The sequence below is a fragment of the Cyanistes caeruleus genome, chromosome Z, assembly GCF_971803275.1.
Source record: "Cyanistes caeruleus chromosome Z, bCyaCae1.hap1.1, whole genome shotgun sequence".
Lineage (NCBI taxonomy): Eukaryota > Metazoa > Chordata > Aves > Passeriformes > Paridae > Cyanistes > Cyanistes caeruleus.
Genome location: NC_141732.1, coordinates 56,713,601 through 56,737,358, shown reverse-complemented (window position 1 = coordinate 56,737,358; position 23,758 = coordinate 56,713,601). Strand labels below are relative to the sequence as shown.

At 36.8% G+C, this 23,758-nt stretch overlaps 1 protein-coding gene across 1 annotated transcript in view; it reads left to right on the top strand.

Moving 5' to 3' along the window:
- Nucleotides 1–23,758, top strand: part of ANKRD31 (ankyrin repeat domain 31) — a 64,045-nt gene that overhangs the window by 18,579 nt on the left and 21,708 nt on the right. Inside the window, 12 exon segments of the mRNA XM_023943434.2 lie at nucleotides 848–1,027; nucleotides 3,703–3,845; nucleotides 6,295–6,439; nucleotides 7,976–8,037; nucleotides 10,234–10,381; nucleotides 13,895–14,080; nucleotides 14,915–15,057; nucleotides 17,610–17,769; nucleotides 18,201–18,283; nucleotides 19,041–19,122; nucleotides 21,341–21,437; nucleotides 22,498–22,620. Of these exon segments, the coding sequence (XP_023799202.2) occupies nucleotides 848–1,027; nucleotides 3,703–3,845; nucleotides 6,295–6,439; nucleotides 7,976–8,037; nucleotides 10,234–10,381; nucleotides 13,895–14,080; nucleotides 14,915–15,057; nucleotides 17,610–17,769; nucleotides 18,201–18,283; nucleotides 19,041–19,122; nucleotides 21,341–21,437; nucleotides 22,498–22,620 (1,552 nt within the window).

Sequence of the window (23,758 nt, the reverse complement as noted above, 5' to 3'; positions counted from 1 at the left end):
ACTATGTTTATCTTCAGGGGATTCTTCTGTTGTTTCTTTGTTCCCTTCTTTCTTCCCTCCTTGTTTTTTGTCAGAGGCAGTAGCCAGGATGCTCTTCCCTGCTATTTTAAGGGATGTTGGAATGGCAGTGCTGGTGAATAGCTCATCTGTGTACTGAAAATAAGTTAAGCCAAGCTGAAAACTGTGATGACTGCATAATGGGAGATAGTGTTTGTTTTGTAAAATACTAAACTAAATATTAAAAACAGTCTCTTTTAAATTTTACTTTTTACATTTAGACCTCATATTCACCTTTCACTCATTGCAGAAATGACTGAGCTAGTTGTGAAGTAATGAGAAAAGATAACCTGAGGGAGCTAATCTCAATCACTATCCCAGTGTACATACTTCCTCACAAAGCAGAGGTTTCAAAAGATAGATGAGTAAAATGAATGGTGGATAAATTTAAGAAAGGTGAAATTACTGAATAACTGAATAGTTATTGAAATGGTCACCTTGATAATTATTTGAATGCAGAACAGTGGTTTTATTTTCCATTGGGAAGCAGTGCACCTTGCAAAAATGTCATTAGAAATGAAGTCTGAAGTTAAAACACTTCTACAAAGTCATAGTTCTGTGTGTTGAGTATCAGTTGGAGATTTTGTTATGGAATGCATTATAACATCTTTTATTAAATGGCGTTACTGTTCTGTTTGTGATGTGTTTTTTGAGATTTTCATTTTTACTAGGTTGAATAAATGTTTGTTTCTTTAGGAAGCTTATTTACTAACTTTGATATAAATTGAAGCCAAGATAAGAGCAAAAAAGATACTTCTCTGTGCAACAGATCTTTTACATTATTTTTCAGGACTAGAAGCCTTTGGTAGGAATTCTGTAAATCCAACTCGAGCCCTTTCACTTTCAACAATCCACAGGAGGAATGTCTATGGTGAGAACTTACTGCATAGAGCTGTTATTCACCAAGACATAAACCTTGTACGTAGGATAATACAAGCTGGTGGAAGTGTAAATGCTCAGGATTATGCTGGTAAGTTGCAATTGTACTAAAATACTATTTTCAGTACAAGTACCTATCTATAACTAATAGAAGAATTACGAGTTTGTACAGTGGACAAGACTATAAGATTGTGACTGGTGAGTTGATTATTAAATTTTTATTGGTTTAACTTAGTACTTGTTCATGGGAAAACATGTAGGTCTAGTTATAAAAGTATACAGGAGAAGAAAATTTTGTGGGAGAAGTTAAGTACTTGAAAAAGTTACAAAGTGACTTTTCAGGACCCTTGATTTTACCCTTTACATCTTGAGAGAAGTTGAGCACTGTTTTGATTTTTTAAAGTTGTGATTACTTAGTATTTTCCATGTTTTCTTTGTCTTGGGCAGGGAAAAAAAATCTGGACAAAGAGCAGCCATCTGTTAATGCTTTGATTCAAGCAGTTTGCCATATCCAGTTTCGTGGGTGTTACTCAAAGACTTCACTACACTTTAATTATTACTTGATTGTTTCAAATATAAGACTGTTCTTAATATGCACTTCCCTGTCTCATCCATTAGTCTCTGAAAAATGTCCATAACAAAAAAATTGTTTCAAACAGCTGGCTCTTCTTCTAGAAAACTTAATTTTTACAGTCCTTCCATATTGTGTTAGTAACTGGAATTTCACAACTGTCCTGTGGGAAAGAAGAAGACCACATTCTGCATTACAGGCTATTGCATAATGCAGGCATATAATGGACAAGAATTAAGGTGGAAATTCTCTGTCTTCTTGAATATATTGAGTGATAGATTGGGTCAGCAGCAAATCTCAGACTTTTACAGCACAGGCATTTGAGCTCACAGATACTTGTAGTATCTACCAATGTGCGTGGGAGGCAGATGAGGAAATATTTTGTTGGTGGGGTTCAAAGCCCTGTGTTGACAACTGAGAAGTGCTGATAGTGTGAGTTCAGCTGCAACCACAGGAGGCAAGTGTACTAAAGTGCAGTAATTTTAGATTTCAGGGTCACAGCTGCTTCCTTTTTCTGCCTTTGCATATTTTGCTAGGCCACCATTTTTTAATCCACCAAACTCTGGCTGCTGTTTTTTTGGTACAAAAGGAGCAGAGCTGCACAAAGTATCTTTTAGTTGCACTCCTTGAAGAGATGAGAGGTTGACCTGGCCCTGCTTCTTTTGTTTTCAAAGAGGCAGGTGTAATCAGAAAAAAAGTAGACTTAACAGACTTGTGCCATTTTAGCATGCACTTTCATCTTGGTCTCTTTGAGTCATTGTTCTGAATATTACGTTCTTTAAAGCTTCCCCCCAGTGCTTATCCATATCTTAGTCTAGTATTTTTCCCTTATTCCTATGCTGTGGTACTCTGCTTCAGTACCTTACTGAATTTTTGGGATCTTCTGTTGTTTGTTTTGTATTGGGTTTTTTTTCTCCTTTTTATTTCCTGGACATCAGCAGGTAGGATATGGTCAGTGTATTAGAGATACTGTCTTGTGCTCCAAGTTTGAGCCTTGACTCACAGTGTCCTGTGGCATCAGAGAAACAGTTGCATTGAAACTTGTTTGTCCTTGACATGGAACATGCACAGCCTCCTTGCAGATTGATGTTGCTATTCTCTAGTGATTATTAATTTAATGTGTTGCACTTGCAATTTTTCCAGGACTTATTATTAGGTCAGGTAGAGGATACTTTTTACTGAGGGAGAAATCAATACATTCCCCTAAATGCAAATTTTTGTAATCTCCTTAACAGATTTCATAACAAACCTGGTTACTAGGAATATACAATATTCAGGATAGGGTTGTGTGTAAAAGAGCCTTGAGAGTTTTTCTTTCTCATGAAATTAAGATAATTTTGCTTAATGGCACTGAAACAATCTTATTAAGCCTTATTAATTCACATATTTAGTATGTGAATTAGGCCCTGACAACCTTCTGATAATGGAAAACTGTTGAAGAGTAAGACTATCCATCAAAGTGATCTTCTCAGAGGCATGTTAGTTTCAGATCTGGAAGTTAGGAAGTGGAAAATCCTCTGGTTTTCACTTATGTCTCTCACTCTGCTTGTTTAAGGACCTCTTGCATGATTGTGCTAAAACCAGTTCAAAGGCTTACATTCCATATTTTTCCTAAACAGATCCTTCATAGAGTAGAATTCATGTGATATCTTGGGTTTTTTCATATACCTGGGCGTGAATATGGAATTTCACTAGGGATTTTTCATTTATTTGAGCACTCAAACCCTTTTTGGATGGTCTTACAAACATTTTTGTTTGGTAGTAAATAATTAATGTCTTTATTTTTGTCACTTCTTTCTTGCCTACCCTCTTCAGCATAGCCATGTAAATACAAGAGTGCAGTGAAAAATCACCTTGTAAAATAGTGTGTGTGTTTTATTCCAGAAGAAATCACTAAAATATGTAATGAATAATTTTTATTCTCTCCTTTCATAACAGAACTATTAAATCTCAAAGTAATGTTGTTATTGCAGCATCTACTTCCTCATTAGGTGCAAATTTTGTCAAAAGCATGAGACCTCCCAACCCTTGTGACGTTCTCATAAACATTTCTTCATATGTCTTACTGGAAAGCATCAATTTTTACCAATTCAATATATTCTGTGAAGTCTTCATCAGATAGACAACCTAAAACTGACAAAATTTAGAGAATTTTTTTCACTCAAATGTGAAATACATGTTTTTCTTTTTTGTAGGCTTGACAGCACTACATATAGCAAGTGTGGAAGGTTCTTACAGAATAGCCAATCTGCTTTTGAAAGCAGGAGCTGATGTTAATGCTACACAAAATGAACAAATAACACCCTTGCAAGATGCAGTTAAAGAAGGCCATTATGAGGTATATTCAAAATTGAACACAAAGTATGATTTAGGAATAGAGATTATTGTTGTTGAGTCCAGGAAGTCACATAATATTTTTGTATGGGGTTGGTCTTTCTAGATTGAAGAGCTTGCAAGTCCTCTCTATCTGATTTCTATTCAAACACACAATGCTTAACAAATTTGTCCAAAAGGAGAAATTTTTTTTGTGTTGGACAATGTCTGTACTACTGAGGAGTAGATTGCTACCCTTTAATACTATTTCATTCACTGATTTTGTAATCACCCTGCAGCATAACTTCTGACTTGAGCAGTCTTCTGGACTATTAATGAATTTTTTTCATGATTTAGGAGCTATGGATGTATGGTGTGTCATCACAGTCATGCACACCCATGTATTAACACAGAACATGGACAATTAAGAAATAGCCTTGTATTTTGTAGGGTCTTAAACTGAACACTAACTGAATAGACAGTTGGAATTAATGTTGAAATTATATGATAAATGTAGTGGTTTTCTAAACCCGTGCCTGAATTACAGATCTTCTTTCAGTCTTGTAGTGGTCACCTCCACCTGTCTGTGCCTGTTCCTAGGGTGGCCCAAATTTATGTGGGAATTCTGTGTGCCCTTTTTATCTTCTGGCATTTTTTTTCCTGTAGACCTGCGTATATGCTGCAGAGTATATGATATCTATATATTTATATATATATATATATATATATAAAATCTTACTGATTCCCAAGATTCTAAAGGGTTTTTCTGGGGGGTGGCTAGTAAGTTTTGTTGCTTAACATTTGATCTTTTTCACAAGTAATATGAGACTTACTCTGTTTCTCCTGGAAAAGTCTCTCTGGAGCAAAGAGGAAAGGTGGACTTCTGGTTAATAATTTTTTCTGAGACTTGAGAGGCCCGGGAATAAATTGCAGCTTCTGTAACACAGACTGTTGCAGGTTCACGAAATATTTCTGAGTTCTGTGACTGTACCTAAGACACCCATGTCCATGATTGTGGATGAAGGACTCTGCATCTCTGCAAGTAATAGTTAAAGGCCTGCAACTTGAGTGATATTGGAAGAATACTGATCTCAACTATGTCACTTGAGGGACAGCAAGATCGTTCAGCAGAGATGAGTTAAAGTTATGCAAGCTGGTATATTCAGAAAGAATGGTACTATGGTATATTTACTCATTGCTCTTTTTTCTCAGTAGTAGTAAAATTGTCTTACTGTAGTGGTCTGTCAGATTCAATTTTGCTGATTTTTGACTAGCAACAAAATAGTGATAATGATTCAGTTATAGTACTTGGAGTAATACGACTTTCAGTAACATGTTATCCAGGAATATGATATTTGTGTTTTTCGAAGCTACCTTCTCTGTGTGAAGTTATTACTGTAGATTGGAAACCCGACTTTTAACTACTTTATAATTTTCTATACTTGCAATATGCAAAATCAATTTCTTTCAGAAAAAATGGTATGTATAGGAAAGATTATCTAGTAGTCCAGTTAAAAGGGAGAGCATACATTTGTGGTGATGCTCTCAATGATCCTGTTATGGAAGAAGTGTTCTCAACATTACTGGTTGACAATATCTAAAGACATGGGACAACTTGTGAAACACAAAAAGGTTTTTGCTGCTAGCTGGATGCTTTTTATTTTACTCTGTTGTTAGAAGAATGTATGAATTAGGAAAACTTCATTAACAATTTTCTCATTAGCAATCTGGTTAGATGGAATGAGGGACTTGAACACGCAGGTGAAGGATGTGTGTCAGTTTCAGTCTGAAATGATATCAGGTGCTGAAGAAAGAAATGCAGAGGTACAAGTACAATCACACTAATGCTGGAATAAGATTGCAGAGTTACCCACAGAAATGAAATAATCAGACTGTAAATTTTCCCATGTCTTAAAAAAGTATTTTGCAAAGGTTGATGGAACATTTTGCTAAAGTGGTAATTTATTGAATAACAACTGATTCAAGCTGATTTTATTTGTAAAAAATGGTAATGTTGGTAGCAAGACCATCTGAATGTGTTTCGTTTGAGCAGATATATGTTGTACACCAGAAATACCTGTCAAAACTTCCCTTGCAGTCACAGGATTCACAATAGACACATCTAGAGCACAATTTATTTTCTCTTAAAGTAGATATCCTAGATGGATAAGTTGACCCGAACCATAAAATCACCTGTTATTTTCTTCCAGTTAAGAGCTATGGGAGGATGAATCCTACCCTGTATTTTCAGGGACCTTGTTTTAATGGATCAGGTTAATAACTGGAACAGTTTATAAAAGGAATAAGGCTATAGGATAATGATACATCTAGGGGAATGCTTGGTGCATATGAACTAGAATAAAGAGGGATTTGATTTTTTACTTGTATAGTCAAGTACAAGAGAGAGAAGCCTGTATAAGGACTCTGAAATATACTGTCAGAGAAGAAATTATCTGAAAAACTTATTTTTCTAGGTAGCAAACTTATTACTTTGGTATGGAGCTGATCCCTTATTAAAAGATCAGATGGGAAGGTGTGCATTAGAAGAAGCCTCTGACCCATCTATGATGAAACTTCTTAAAAGTTATGTAGCAAAATCCAGAAGATGCTCAGTAGCAGGTAGGAAATAACTACTCTCACATAGCATCACTGATAAATGGAGAAATTTGGAACATCTGTTGAATTATATTTCCTTAATTACTGCTAGTACCTCTGTGGCCTTCACTGATGCCTTCAGTTACCAGTGAGCAGTCCTTAGCCTCCACAGTTGATATACATTGACAAAGCATAAAGCATAATGATGTCCAGCTGTTTCTTGGGCTGGAGTTACCTTTTAATTTGAAACGAAGATGTGAAACACAATAGTTGTCTATCTAAATGGAAGATGTAGCATTGACTTGCTGATGGATGAGGTATGGTTTAGAGGTAGAGATAAAATTTGGTTTTAAACTGTCATAAAGTCTGAATTTTGAAGGATCCATAAGATAAAAAACGGGAAACTAGGATTAGATCTAGATCTTGGGGGTTGCCAAGTCTTAATTGGTTTTAGGGCTCAGTACAGGAAAATACTACTGTAGGTAACAGCTAGTGAGTTCCTAAGGAGAAAGTTGGATTAGAGCTAATGATTGGCTAAGGAGAGAGTTTGGTCTTGTACAGTCTTGGGAACTAAGTTATGAAGAAACTTTGGAGCAGGCTGTTTGATCAGAAGCAGGTACAAGGTAAGCCTTGATTGGAGCTAGGATTAAGACCATGGATACCCATGGGCCAGTGTAGTATGTTTAAATCAGAAGGAGTACCAGTGCCTCAGACTATTATCTGTTACTGCTTTTCCACAGTGGGTGGCAATAAAGCTGTAATGTGTAGTCCAGGGATAATCAAAAGAAACTTCAGGGCCTTAGGATAGTTGGTAAGGGAATCTGGTAGACAAGTAGTTTTTTCCTCTCTTCTTACAGTTGCGGGCAGGGACATTGGAAGAAGCAGACAAACCTCGTCTATTAATGCATGACTCTGTAGCTAATGTTACTGCCGCAGTTCTGGGTTTTTCAGTAAAGGGATGGTCTGGATGTCCTCAGGCCTTCTGGTGTCAGATGGCATTCACCTTTCTCAGAGAAGGAAGAGGGTCTTTGCTCATAAGTTAGCAGGGCTCATTGACAAAGCTCAAAACTAGACATGAAAGGAGACTGAGATAATATCAGACTAGCCTATGAGAAGCTGTCAGGAGACATGAAGATAGGGTGGGATTAAAGGGGTGGGGTGCTAATGAGAGCTCTCAGCCTGCTCTAGGATTCCCTGGGTATCTTGAAGCACACTTGAAGAGAGGAGCAAGGGTTACAGTAAGTTTCAGAAAGAATTGCTCAGGTCACTAATCATCAAGAAAAATTGAAAGTATGATGCCATTCTTTACTCTCACCAAACCTGGTTTAAACAAGATACTACTTGCAATAAAGATTAGACTCCAAAATTTGATAAATATTTTATATATTGATATGTTTTAGGTTCCAATAAAACCCTTATTGGTTTGATATTTTTTCTTGAAAGCTAAATATGTTAAGTAATATTACATGAAATATTGTAGGCATAAGATGGTTTATTTGTAAAATAATTTATGATCTCTTTTCAGTTCTGATTGCCTTCTGTCTTTCATTTTCATTTCAGGTGGAACTGTTTCAAAGAACATGTTAAATAGTCAGTGTGTAGAAGATACAAACCAGGACCAGGTACATCTTTACAAAAAAACTGGATTTGATCATAAACTATTGAGGGCTTGCTGACAGTCTTCAGTAATCTAAAGCAGATGACTGTTTGTGAAGTATATTTCAATTCCAGCACACAGTGTGCTAGATATATCCAGCAGGGACTGAGAGTGATCGTCAATGTTAGTCTCATCCTTATTAGTACTTGGGATAAGGTACAGCCTCATGAGGATACAAGACAGAGGCAGGTGTCTCGTGGATAGTGGTTCTTTCTGTTTTTGCAAATGCTGCAGAGCTAATTACAGAAAGCATGGTACATCAGTGACTGTTTGTACATGCAGAAACTTTACTGAAACTGCCATTTTTTTCCTGGCTTGTAGCAATAAAACAATTATGTCTTGCCTCTGTGTAGAGTAAGTTGTGTTGGGTTTTTAGAGGAAAGATTTGGGAAGCCAATGTCTTGCACAGGGGTTGCACAATTATGCTGTGAGGTTTCAGCAGGATGAGAGAGCTGGTGCCTCATGTGAAGACAAAACACCATGATCAGTCACTTAGGTCAGTGTTTGTGTACAGAACAACAGCTTTTAGCATTAAGAGCTGCATTTTCTTCCTCTGTTTTCTTCCTTTCAACAGTGATAACAGATAATATCTGAGATGTAGAATGTAGTGTGCATAGATATCGCTTTTGGAGCTTTTGAAGTTTTATGTGGTGATGTCCTTGTTGATCACAGTTGTGCAGTTTATGTGTCCTCTGAAATGTGATGGTGTAACAGCATCTGTGGTGTATATTCTCAGATCATACTTTAAAACATTAAATGATTGATAAAGATGGTGCTGTAAGCATTTAATTACATAAATCTATTACTGTAGATTTTTAACTGGTAATTTCAGTTGTTGTGTTATATGTTGCAGTGTGTATCATGGTTCTGTCTCCAGATATAAAGTAATCAGAAGGATAATGCTAGTTAGTCACTGGCCTTTGTACCAGCTGTATTTTGAGATTACTGTGAGTTAATTCTGTGTGATTTTGATGTGTTATTTACCCTTCTTTATAATTTCCTGGAATAATTGCAGACTGGCTTATCAGAAATGTGAAACTAAAGCTCTGGTTTATGACCACAGAAGCAAGACAGTTTTAAAGGCAGATCATTAACTCATTCAATTTTCAAAAATAAATACGAGTAATAAATTCAATAATATTTATTGCTGGATTTCCCCATGAATTTTTACATTATTAAACACATATTTCTTAGTTCCTTAATTTCTTGGTCCTGCAAAAAAAAAGCAGCACAGAGGAAATCAGTTTATTTTATGGCAGCACTGTTTTCTTTTACTATATAATAAAGAATTTATCAGAAAATGAAGTTAATTATATGGCCTGTTTTGGAGATAGAATAAATTGCAAGTGTACTTCAACATGATACTAATGGAGCCTCAAAGGAAGTTTTGCTGAACGTGAATAAAGCAGAAAAACAAATTTGGCTAAAAACACAGGAACCTTTCTCTGAAGGCAGAAAAAAAAAAATACCAAGTTCAAAAAAGTCTATTCTTATAGCAGAGGCTGTGAAGGAGAGTAAAACTATTCAGAAATAATATTTCATGTTATATAGACCTCAAGTTTAGTCCCACTTGCAGTTGAAGGAGCTTTACAGAAAGCGTATTTCCCTCATGATGGACCTAATGAAATGGGCCAAACTATTGCTGTATCTGTTCATAATTGTAGCATCCTACTTATTGCTGTAGGGAAACTGAGCTGTCAGGTGGTATTGCAACAGGAATGTAATTCAGCAATGGTACAGTGAAAATTCATTTGCATGAGAAAAGGTCAGCACTGGTGGATGCTCAGCAGCTTCTTTGTAAAACGAAGGAGATCACCAATTTGTGTTGTCTCATATCCATGATTTCTGGAGAAAAAGTGTGTGCACAACGTTCTCAGACTGCCTACTTAAGAGCACTTGAGTCTCAGTCAATACTGATTTGCTCTGACTTCCTCTCACAATGTATCTGTTTTAAAGTTACAACAGGACTTGACAGGGATCAACATAGTCTCATGCAGAGTAACGGCAGTAGTAGGAGTGACAGGAGTCTAAATACTGAACACCTTCTGAATGATTTTTTGCAAAACTTGACAAGTCAAGTGTAATCTGATGTTAATGGAAATAAAACTAATGGATCAGCCCTAAGTTTAAAACTCTCTTTGTGTTTGCTCTGTCCTTACAGACAGAGGAGTCAGAACCAGCATGTGCAAATCCTCAGGCAAGCCAAAAAGCGAAGGCAGCCCCATATTCCAGCAGCAGCAAGAACAAGCTTCCATCTAATCAATCACAATTGAGTCAAGCATCAGAGCAGCAAACATCTAAGAAGCCAGGTAAAAAGTTAATACTTTATAAACCAGTGGAGTTTTCTTCCAAGGGTACATGAGGAAGGCTTTTAGAAATGTGTGAGGAAAAGTTTTACAAGAAATAGCACATTGAGCAAATACTCTAGTGAATACCTAAATAGTTCCAGAAATATCTGTGCTCCATTTTACAGAATGCACATTTTGTTTATGTTACATTCATTAGTCTTTCAGCATTGAGGTTGAGGAGATGCAGAATCCTAAGTTAGAGCTTCAAGCTTATCCTTACTTAAGTATTTTACATAAAGAGCAGTTTAAAATAACATTAAATTGGTCATTTGTTAATTGTTTTACGTGTCACAGATCAAAGAACAGGGCTCTCTGTGTATTTGGCACACAAAAATCTACTTATATGTTATAGAATATAATACATCGGACATATCCGCATCAGGCACAAATCAGCACAGACTGATGGTAGTTCTACCTTTGGATTAGCTGTGGTATAGATACAAATCTACTTCCATGAGACTAAGGATGTAGCATCCTCCAGTAGCTGTGTTCTCTTCTTCCTGCACATGCAGGTTGTGTTTAACATTTTCATCCCATGTCTAAGATTTTCATTTATCATGTAGCCTTACCATCATAATAGAGCCCTGCTCCAACTCATCTTAACCTCTAAATATTTTCACTTACTGATTTTTTGATAAAGCTGGCACTCATTGTGTGTACTTTGTTTTTTTCTGGAACCAGAGAACCATGGTATTGAAGACTTGCTAAAACCAAAACCTGTAGTTCTGATAGGATTCCTCCCCTCTTAAATTCCTCTTAGGATTACTGCTTTATTTCTGCTTTATTCATGTTTAGCAAAACTTCCTTTGAGGCTCCATTAGTATCATGTTGAAGTACACTTGCATTAGGATTCCTCCCTCTCTCTTTCTTTGCCTCCTATTTGTCCTCTTAAGATTTTAAAAAGCTTTGTTTCTAACGTGTTGTATATTTTGGTCTTCTCTGGGATAGCATGTCCCAGCCTACTTTTTTCCTCATAAGAGGTTCTTCAGGTAATGTTTATTCAATAGAATTAATTATTCCCTTCATATCAGGAGAGGGATGCCATTTCAGAGGTGGTGCAAAAAAGTATAGCCCTTTGTTCAGTTGAAGGCCTTAATAAATTTGGAGTCCAGGACAATGGCATTCAGATTACTGTAGAAATAAAGTAGAAAGTGGGATGATGTTTTCTGACTTCTGGGGTTTTCAGATTTTTTGCTCTCCTACACTTTTTCATCATTAACTGAACTTTTTATCCCATCTGATTGTTTCTATGTCCTACTGGTCTTCCTTACATTATTCTATTTTTGAATAAAAATCTTTTCTTCACAATTGACACAGTGTCACTTTCATCTACAGTCAGTCACTTACTAGGCTCCCAACATTTCCATTCTGCTTATACAGAAGGAAAGTACAAACAGCTTGCTTCTTTTCTTATAGTTCAACCTGTGGAAATAATTGCTCATAGACCCATGTGGAGGTTTTGAAGGACAATGTCCTTGAAGTTGCTGAGGTATGTCAGCCTAATCCAACCTGATTGCTGGTTACGGTAATCTCTTCATTTTATCTCTGTACTTTGCTGACTGGACTTCGTATTTGCCAAGGTCTGGATCTTTCCTTCTCATGACCCACCTGGCAGTGCATCCCACAGAGAACCAGTATTTTACGATTCACAGACCAATGTCCCATCATGCTTTTGCAAATGTTTCCCAACAGCCGTGAAGCAAGCTGTTGTGCATGACAATTTAACTGGAAAACTTTGCAATTATTTCTCTTCACTTGCAGCCAATATTGCTAAGGTTCATTAGCTTAATGGGCTGTTGTGTGCCTTTTTTTTTTCTTCAATGTCTCTAAAAAGTCCCTAGGACATTCTCCCATGAATCAAAAGGGAGGAAAAGGAAGAGTCAGAAAGCAGATGATTGCTTTGGGAGTTCAGACTCAGAAGCTTTCAGACAAAAGACAATACATTATCTTATGGTAAAGTAGGTCTCAGATTGGAGGAGTATTTTAATGATGTGATGCCTTTGTGTGCTCTAGAATCTCAAGTTTTCATTTGAAAAAGGAGCTTTTGAGTTTTTCTTGTTGCCAATACAGTGTAGGCCAAGCAGCATCAGTGCAGAGAGGATTGCCTAAATGCTTTCTCACAGGTTTGAACAGTCTACAGTGAGCAGTATGGGTATATCCTCACTGTAAGTCTGTCGCTAGTATCATTTCAGCCTGTCTTTCATGTTCTTCCAAATAGTTGTGTATGACAAGCTCCTTGGTTTATTTTGAAGAAAACATTGGAAAAGCCAATTTTCCAGGAGGCAGGAGGTGCCTGAAGAAAGGCAGCTGTCAAGTACAGAAGATGTTTGATACTAATGGATAATGCTGACTGAAAGTATTTGAGAGCTTATTTGATAGGACGAGGAAGATGCAGCAACTAATTGTTCATAGGAATAAAAGGAAGGGAAAAAACATAGATTTGAGTTGCAGAATGCTCATTTAAAACCTTACACTTCTGTGTTCTTTGAATAAATTACATATTTTCAAGAAATCAGAGAAAGAACCCCAGAAACTTTCAAAAAATATCTGATTATTATGATATTGTAATAAAAGGAACAGGAGTTTAAAAAAAGTTAGCATGGATGATAGAGCTTTAGAAGATTTATATATCCTGTCTCTTTGGTTACAGTTTCAGGAGAGGGTTGTTGTTATTCTAGACACATAGTAAGTACTTTGTTCATCTCTTTTTACTGTTGTATCTGTTAGAATTTAGTAGATCTGTTAACTGAAGCTTCAGAATTAGAACCTCTCTGATGACCACATGATAATTAGAGTTAATGTTGTTTGCTTTGTGAACCAGTAAGGATTAAATATATTTGCAATTATGGTTGTGCACAGGTTTAAATGACAAATTATCTATGCTAGTAAACATTACTCAAAGACTTGTAATCAATCTACAGTAGTTTTTCACATCACAGCTATTAAAAAGACTTGTGTGTGTGTGTGTGTGTGTGTGTGTATATATATATATATTCATTGAGTTGTATATATATATACACAAATACATATATAGATATATATATATATATATATATATATATATATGTCATGCATCTATCTTTTTTCTGATGTGTAGTTTATATATTTAGCAGCCTGGTAACCTGAAAGCAGTCCATGGAGAAACTTAACATATTCCCTATCTCTATACAGTATAAAATTTCAACCTTGTTACCTTCCTTGTGGCTTCCTGATTTGTTGAACCCTTGTTGAACCGTCCAGATTTGACCTGGAAATTCTTAAGTATCCAATCTGCTTGTTATCAGACATGTTGCAGAGGACCTTCTACAGTAACTTTTTACTTTTTGCTGTAGCCAGTTAATGTTATTGAAAAATTAAAGCAACAGTATTACACACATTTACAGTAATTCAAATTAATTATGAAGTTTAATTTTCTATTTATACCTTAGCATTCCTTGAAAAAAAAATTCTAATAAGCACCCAATATCTGTTTAGAATCTACCAGGAAAGAAACTGTAATTGTATATGGTACCTGTAAGACAAGACCTGTGAGAAAGACGAAAATTAGGAAAAATGCAAAAGGGGAAACTCAGCTGCATATTGCTGCTAAGAGAGGAAATCTGTCTTTGGTGAAGACTCTAATATCATCTGGAATTTGTGTCAATGAACAGGATTATGCAGGTTTGAAAATTACTCTCTTACGGGCTTGTTTTATACTACAATTTTATATAATCTGTAGTACAGACATGTTTATATAATATATTACAGTTTTACATACATACATATACAATTTTACATAATCTGTAGTATAGACATTTTTATATAATATGCCTCATTTTAATAAAATTAGAGATTCTTGGCTTAAAATTTTGAGAGGGAAATAATTAAACAAATGCAAGCACACTGTATGAATACATGTTTTTCATGTCAGCTTAGAGGTAATACAGACTATTTCTCAGCAGGGTCTTGTTACTCTACTGAAGAGCACATTTTCAGAGATGTGTTCAGAAATGAACTTGAAAGTTTGGTGGAGCTTATGCACATCATTATATGCATGTATGAAGCACATTCAGACAGGTCTTATTTCCTTCGGAAATAAGAACAAAAACCAGAAGACAAGATTAGGTTTTCCGTTTTCCTGCCTAAATATATAACTTGTTTTCATAGTCTCAAAATGGATGTCTGGCAGACTTGATATTATAAAATGTTAATGGTATTAGAAATCAGATTATTAATATTCCTTAGTTCTTAGAGTTTTTCTACTCCAATATTTATTTTCTTCTATTATTTTTAGTACTGCAGAAGAAAAGAACACAGTGTTTTTCTGCTTAATACTGGATGCATTTTTCTTTGAAGTACACTGAATTACACACAAAATAATTTACCTTGGCATTTCAAGGTGATTACATGTGTAAGATTTATCTTAAGTGCAGCAAAATGTAGAGTTACTAGTTAGTGACCTTTGTGGCTCTTTCCAAATCAGATGCATACTCTATGTTATCTGGCTTTTATTAGGTTGGACAGCAATTCATGAAGCCTCCAACAGAGGATTTACTGATGTAATCTTAGAACTACTGAAAGCGGGTGCTGATGTTAACAGCAGAAGTCTCTGTGGTGTTCTACCAATACACGATGCTGTTTCTGGCAATTATTTGGAGGTATATTTTTCTTTTACATAAGATTTCCTAACACAAATTTCCAGCAGAGGGTCAGCAAAGCAAAATCCCCATATCATTAAAGTTACTAACACAATTTTAGTCTAGGTTTGCGTTCAGGAGATAAACCAGTATTCTTTAAAGTGATCAAAATTAGAGAAAAGTATTCTTCAATAGTGACAGTTGAAATCGTACAGTTCATTGACTTCTTTAATACAGCAGAGAAATCATAAAAATTCAGAAACTCCCTGTGGTTCTTTGTCAGGTTTGGGTTTCTTAAAAATAATATTAAAGTTGAGCAGTCTCAATTTATTGATAATCTGGTGCTGCCACAGATGGGAGTGGTGCACTTCACATTTAAGAGAGAAGCAATAATACCCTTTATTGATATAAAACAGTGAGTTAGCAAAGTTCACTGATAAATGTGACAGTTGTTTAACACATTTCTACTGTTTACTGCATAGAGAACAGGGTCTCAACTGTAAGGAGGGACCTCCTGTTAAGTCATGATGTTCAGAAGGGACCCCCTTGCTTTCTAAACTCCTTCTCAGAAAGCTAGATGCAGACTTCATCCCAGACTCAGCAGTTTCTGTCTAAAGGACTACATGCGCACAGTCAATCCTTTCCATCACTTAGCTAAGATTTCTAAGTTTAGTGTCAATTACTGAAAATCTGTTGTGGCAAGGAATTTCTCTGGAATTACTCTGGAGGAGTAACCCTGAGATGTGCCCCTACTCAAGAGGAGGTCCTGATGTGCAGCCCACGGCTGTGTGAGAGACCTCAAAGGGCCCCGGGCTATGCATTGTTTATGAAGTAAGGTGATTGATTTATGGTCATTTGCATACCAATAGGACACCTGGGACTCTGTTGACAGTGCCCTTTGTCCCCCACCAATGCCTAGAGTAAAATGGATGCAACTATCACCACTGCCCCTGGTGGTTGTGGGTTAAGGAGGAGAGCAGAGTAGCACACAGCCATAAAGCCCGCTGTCATGGATGGGATACTTTTTCACCTTGCCCAAAGCCCTGTCCTATCAGACTTCAAACATTTCTTGAGATGAGGTAACCACAACTTCTTTGGGCAATCAGTTCCAGTGTCTCACCTTCATTGTAAAGAAAAGATCCTGGGCCTGTCATTTAAAAATAAACAACTTTTTGTTAACTGGTCCCTTCCAACCCAAACGATTCTGTGGTTCTAGAAGACAGACAATTTCAGTTAGAACAGACCTAGTGATCATCTAGTCCAACTGCCTGAGCCCTTTGAGGTCAAGCAGAATTTAAATCATGTTAGCATTGTCCAAATGTTCCTTAAACATTGACAGGCTTGGGACATTGACTGCCTCTCTAGGAGACTCCTCTAGCACAGACCCATTCCCACTTACCTATCACTGGATCCCAGGGAGAGAAGATGGGTATCTTCCTCCCCACTTCCATGCTCAGGGAGCTGTAGAGAGCAGTGAGGTCACCCCCCAGTCTCCTTTTGTCCAAACTAGACAAGCCCAAAGTCCATAGTGGTTCACAGGACATGTCTTCAAGCACTCTCACCAGCTTTGTTGCCCTCCTCTGGTCAAATTCAGAAACCTTCACATTCTTCTTAAGTTGTGGTGCCCAGCACTGCACAGAAAGAAATAAAATGTTCTTTTGACAGAGTGAATTCTGAGGAAGTGAAGTGTAAAGGTGACGCCAGATTGGCTTAGACATACTTCTTCTATTTCTGTCAGGACAATTCATGTTTCATCATATTTACCTTTTTCTGTGGGCAAGGGTAAAACAAAGGAGATGATTTCACAGGCTTGGAGCCAAACTATCAGTAGGGTTCTTGCAAAGATGTAAGTGTATTATTCAGTATTTGGGGGGAAAACCAACACAGAACATCCTGAACTTCAAGTCAGCATTCTTGTTCTGATGCATTTTCCTACTTAACTGCACTCTGAGTGTAAGAAATAAGAAGAAATGCTAAAGCTGAGAAATCGTACATGTGAAAATTCTTTTACCATCCAAGCTCTGGATGCCTGATTCCACCAGTACTTTCATATGACCTGAATTTAGGGAATCATAATAGACGATTCCACTGATGCCACTAATCTCATTTCCACATTTGCAATTAAGCAAACTTGCAGGTTTTTTGGAATTAGGAAAAAAATCATCAATTCGTGAAACCAAAAGAAATATTAAAGAAAGAAATGCGCTTCTGTTTTGCACTTTGGTCTTCATGCAATTAACCAGCTTCTTTTAATTTAGATACATGGTGTTTTTTAATTTTGTTCTGTGTAACCATAAAATCATAAAAAATAGTACTGTAAAAACAACATGTTTTGTGAAAACTTGTGAATTATTTGTGTATTTTAATGGAAAATGTAAGAAATGTAAGATGAAATCTGTGTTGATAATAGCCAATTATTTGTTTTGTTTAATTTGGATTGCAAATATAATGATTGTAGAGTTTCTTATTTGAAACTGTATTATTTGTGATGTATGTTAGATATAACACATATAGTTGTATAATAAATCCACAAAAAGAATTAACACTGTACAAATAACAAAAATGCATAATAGGCAGTCAAGATTCTGCTGCAACATGGAGCAGATCCCAATGAGAGGAATGGTTCAGGAGAAAGTGCTTTCAATCAAGCTTGTGATGAAGAAATGAAAGAATTGCTGAAGTCGTATGGTGCTGTAGACTCTGTACTTCCTATTCAAACTGTTGAAGTTACTGGTATGTTAGATTTGTAATATAAATCGTAGGATTACCCTGTAGTCTTAAAGAAAAATCATACATTCAAATAGTATGACACGGATATTTTTAATCCTATTAACTGTTGAATGCTATTTATTTATTTATTTACAGAAAATAGGATGCATGAATGGGTTTTGTTTTTTCTGAGAGAATGAGGTAAAAGAACATATTTGGATATTCAGATTCTTATTATTACCCATATTTCCCTTCACAGAAAGGGAAATGAATAGTTTTGAAAGCGTTAGCTTTGATTTCTTTATGTTACCTAAATTTGATCTCTTTGGCATATACAAGATACTTTTCATTAGTTGATCTGCCATTGCTTCTTTGTAACCTATATTAGCTAATCCAGCCTATGACACTCCTGCAAATTAATCTTAAATTTTATTTATTTTTTCTTAATTCTGGAGAGGGGAAATCAAAACGTCGTTGTCATGACTGCTGTAAATATGATGATGCAGCTTTGGAGTCAGAACAGGAGAAATACAACGTGGTAAGCCTAGATAACAGTTTTGTTATACTACTCTGTGGTGTACAACTTCATAGTGACATTTGCTGACTGAAAAATATATAATTTAAATAATCAAACCATTAAAATATATGTAAAAACAGCATCATGAAGAGAGTTGCAGTAGATAAGTTGTAGTTTATGTATATGAGTATGTTTATTATCACCTTTCTCTGTTCATAATTCCTGTGCATTTAAATTTATTGTGCAAACAGTGATCAATACTGAAACACATTTCTTATTGCTTATAAAAACTGGAAAAAGCTCATGAGTTCTGAAGCTTTTAATCACGTTTTCAGAATGGTTCTTTTTGAATCAGTAATGTGTTGTCATCATGATGAAGATATTTAGGTATTGTTTATCTTAACATAAACAACAAGGAAGATTTTTGCACAAGTTGTTAGCTCTTCCTGCTGTCTGTAACCTGTATCTGCATTGTCTCGATGATGCTGTAACGCTGAAATTCACTGTCCAATCTTTGCCATGCACTCAGAGGTTTCTGGAGGACTCTGAGCATGGACTAGGCTGAGTGCCTCAGCAAACCCAGAGTCTGACAGCCCCTTGCAGGGGCTTGGCACTATGTACCTCTGTCGTACCAGTGCCTCATTGCCTTTACATGCTAATTCCCAACCTGGAATGATTTGAGTCCACTAGTACCTAAACTGCAGGTCATGTATCATGACTTGTTTTGTATGGTGTACTTGGCTCTACTTTTTGTGGTAATTTCTGTGTTTGTTGACAGGAATCTCTTGCTGCTGTACAGGATACAGTAAAGAAGCAGGAAGAACTGTTGCTATTTGAGTTGAGAACTTCCAAAGATGCAGGTAGACATAAATTGAAGTGTTTCACCTATTTTTGGTGCGTAAATATCTTTGACAATATAACTGTGTTTAAAACACCATTACACATAATATATTTGAGTATCTCCTCTGGAAAATACAGCTTCAAAGAATAAGATTTTAATAACACTTCTCAGGTGTGGGCACTTCCTGAAGTACTTTCTATTGCACAGGAATTAATATTATGACAGAAAAGCAAGGCATGCCACTTGGAAGCATGTGTCTTAAGTCAATGGAATTATATAAAAAGGGATCATTAGATAAGGATGCATACTTCTGGCAGCATTATTCAGTTATGAGCACATGAGCCCTTGCATGATCAAGAACAGCTATGTCTGTCTGTAAAGTAGCAGATGCAGCATTTTAATTCTGGTGTGGCTAGACTTCAGGAGCCTTGAAATAATTTATGAGAGAAAAAAAAGAGAATTCTTTACAGCAGACAATGTGAATGATATGCAGTTTAAGAAATGCTGATGCCCAGAGGTGTAATTTGTCTTAGGCTATCAAATCTCAGTTCAGATTAATCTCAAGAATTTACTAAGGAAAAGAGACTTCCTGGGTGATCATGATGCTGCTGCTGTGTAGCTATTGGAGCCTATTGTGTCCATGCCAGATGTTTCAAGAGGCATAGCTTGCTCCCAGAATGCCTTTGACCAAGGTCTTTCTCCCCAGAGGCCCTTGCACATCTAGGCAGGGCTGTTTAATTGGAGCATCTCATACTCACGAAACAGTTTTACTTCCTGACAGGAAGGAAGGGTTTGTTTTAAAATTTATATTCTTAAATACAGGCTGGAGCTTTCAAATGATATTTATGAGTAAATTAATCCCTTTAAAAATAAATGTCAAATATGGAATTATGTGGATTGATAGCTTCCAACTCAAATTTATGGTGTATGGACTGTTAATTAAAATAGGTGTTTTATTGAAAACTGTTTGACAAATAGGTAATCTACCTACAAGAGGTAGACACCTGTGCACAGACATCAGTATAATTTCATGACTGAGCAAGAAGAGCTATCAGACTTCTCCTTCTCAGGGGTAATCAGATTTCTCTTGTTCAGGGGTATGAGAGAAATTAATATTATGATCTGTTACCACTACTGACAAAAGCATTAGTAATGTAGCACCTCTTAAACTAAGTCATAGTCATTACTATTGATGAGGCACAAGATTGAGCAAGTACATAGAAATACACTGACAAACTTAAAAAGCAGAGTAAAAATCTCTATAGTATACAGGATATATATACACACACACACACACACACAGAGATAGATAGATAGATAGATAGATAGATATATACTAACATATGTATAGTAGAGTAAAATCTCTATATAGGCAATGAAATCTACTGTAAATAACAGAAATTTTCTATTAAACTGCCTTAATAAGAGCAATATTTACATATTACTAAGAAGGCAAATACTAGTAGATACTGTGAAAAAGGTTTAGGAAAACATTTTATAAATTCCAATTTAATATTGTAATTTCTCATCTTTCCTGATTATGTAAAGCTTGCATTGACTTTTATAATTACATGAATTAGGTTACAATTTTAGCAAAGTATTCCAGTGGTATGTACTGGCTGTGACTTCTAACTGCCATGTTACATGTCTTAGAAATAGGGTGTATAAAGAAGTATTTAGAATTGCTCTTCTTTGTCATTTAAATTTATAATATGAGTTAGAAGCTATGTAAAGCTGGGACAGATATGCTTTTACCTTTATATGTAACTTGAAACAGTCTAGGTTCATTAAGGTATTTTGCAATACTTCAAACAAAAGTTTTAGGCACCTTGTTAGGATTGTGTAACTTCTGCAGGTAGCCTCAGTATAATTGTAATCTTTTGTAGCTACTTGCAACACAAAGAGGTTCAGATTTTCAGGGCTTATCATCCATAGGGCAGTTCTTTAATTTATTCTTTTTTCTCTTAGTAATTTCCTAAACAAGGTACTTGCACTTCAAAATTTTCCAGTACTTCAGCTATTTTTTTTTATGTTAAACTTGTATTTAATTCTTTCTTATAAGAATTTCACTAAACATATCCAATTGTAAGGAGCTACCAGTATGCATTACAGTATAAGGTACTGCTCTAACAGTGTCTTCATGCTTTGGCTATGTATTTGCTACACTGAAAATGATATTAATGTAATTATACTTCTTATTGCCATCATAATTTTGATTGTTTCAAAATATTGAACAGATGTGTACATCCAAAGGCTGTCTCAGATACAAGATACTTTAGATGAAATACTTGCAAAACAGAAAACAGAGAGGGATATGCTTGCTAAAAAATACAGGTAAGTAGAATACAAGGGTTGTATTCATAGAAAGCTATTCTTTGCAGCAGTAGTGATAGAAGTTGTTAGGAGATCAGCATATAGTGGCATAAAAGTAAATCTATGTGATTTTCATAGCATGAAAGCATGATTGGTATTGGTTACCTCACATGAAAGAGGAACTTTAGGGTTTAGCTAATGAATGCTTATCACTAGCTATGCTCACAGTAAGCATTAAAATTAGGCAGTAAACAAACAAAACATGTGGAAAAACACAGAATCACAGAATATTTTGAGTTCGAAATAACTCACAAGGATCATTGAGTCCAACTCCTACGCTGCACAGCACTATCCACAAGAATCCCACCAAGTGCCTGAGAGTGCTGTCCAAACACTTCTTGAGCTCTGTCAGGCTCATTGCTGTGACCACTGTCCTGGGGAGCCTCTACCAGTGCTCAGCCACCATCTGGGTGAAGAGCCTTTTCCTGATATCCAACCTAAACCTCCCCTGACACAACTCCAGGCCATTCCCTCAGGTGCTGTCACTGTCACCACAGAAGAAATCAGTGCCTGCCCCTGCTCTTCCCCGCACAAGGAGGCTGTAACTGCAATGAGGTCTCCCCTCAGTGTCCTGGGCTGAACTGACTGTGTGACCTCAGCTGCTCCTCACAAGGCTTCCCCTCGAGGCCCTTCACCATCCTTGTGGCCCTCCTTTGGGCACTCTATAGCTTTACATTAGGCTGTTGTGGCACCCAGAGCTGTCTCCAGCGCTCGAGGTGAGGCTGCCCCAGCTCAGAGCAGAGCAGGACAATCCCCTCCCTTGCCTGGCTGGCCATGCTGTCCCTGGTGCCCCCAGGACAGGGATGTCCCTTCTGGCTGCCAGGGCACTGCTGACTCATGTTCAGCTTACTGTTGACCAGGGCCTTCTTTCCATGTTACTGCTCTCCAGCCTCTCATTTCCCAGTCTGTTCATATGTTCAATGTTGCCCGATCCCAAGTGCAGAATCCATTACTTTTCCTTACTGAACTTCATATGGTTGGTGATTGCCCAGTCCTCTGATTTGTTGAATTCTCTCTTCAGGGCCTCCCTGCTCTCAGCGGAGTCAACAATTCCCAGTTTCGTATTGTTAGCCAACTTGCCTAGTATCCCTTCCACTTCTGCATACAAGTCATTAGTGAAGATGCTGAGGAGCACAGATCCAAGGTGGAGCCCTGTGGCAGGTCGCCAGCCTAATATCACCCCATTTGCTAGAAGCCTCTCAGCCCACCTTGTGAGTTAGTTGCTCACCCATTGTGTCAGATGCTCACCCATCATCTCACCTATTAGAGATGGTATCAAAAGTTTTACTGAAATCCAGGAAGATTACCTCACCTGGCTTCCCTTGATCAGCTAGGTGGGCTACCTTGTTGTAATCAGGCTTGATAAGCAGGACTTTTACCCTCATGGAGTCATAATACCTAAGCAGAAATTAGGAAATGGGGATACTGAGCAATTACATTCATTTTGCAGTATCATGGAGGAATGTAGTAGCAGCTGAAGACACTACTTGGAGCGTCCCTGCCTCTGATTTGTTTCTTTAGCACTCATAATCTAGAAGTGTTCAGCCAACAGCCAGCAAGAGCCAGTTAGAGAAATGTCTTGAAGCATGCTTGCAGACATTCATTTTTTTTTGTGAGAACAATTGAAATGTGAGCTAGGATTGCTCATCTTAGTGTGAGCATGGACTGCATGAAATAGCAGCTTCATGATACTAGCTCTCACCAGGCCTCTTTTTACTGCCTTCTGAGAAGGACTCAAGGTTGGTCATGTGGTGAGTGCTCACCTAACAATGTAGCATCCTATTCAACAGATTGTTCTAGGCTAGCTGATGAGGATGTTCCCATTCTTGCTTGTGTAGGCAGGATTTGGTTGGTCATGTAAAAAGCAGCAGTGTGTAGCTTTCCAGCAGTCCTGTGGCAAAATATAAAGGCTGAGCAAAGAGACTGAAATATTCTGTCACAAGCCATTTTGCTAGATACAAAATGTAAGATACACAGATTATAGAGATAACTGGAGGAAAAAAGGATTTTATGAGGAGTTAGAGTTCCAAGTCATCCTTGTGGGCAAAATAGTGACTGAATTAAGAAAGAAGGACAGTAAAATTAATAGCTACACAAACTTATCTATTGTCTAGTTTGAGAGTGCGGTGGTGTTCCAGAGTGAAGTGATAAATATTTCTGGGTATTGCAGATAGCCTGCAGCTAATGTAACAGCCATCTGTCAATAGTAATGAGCTATATTCCAAATCACATTATGCTAACTTTTTATTATTTATATAGTGAACATCTTATTTTTAATTAAT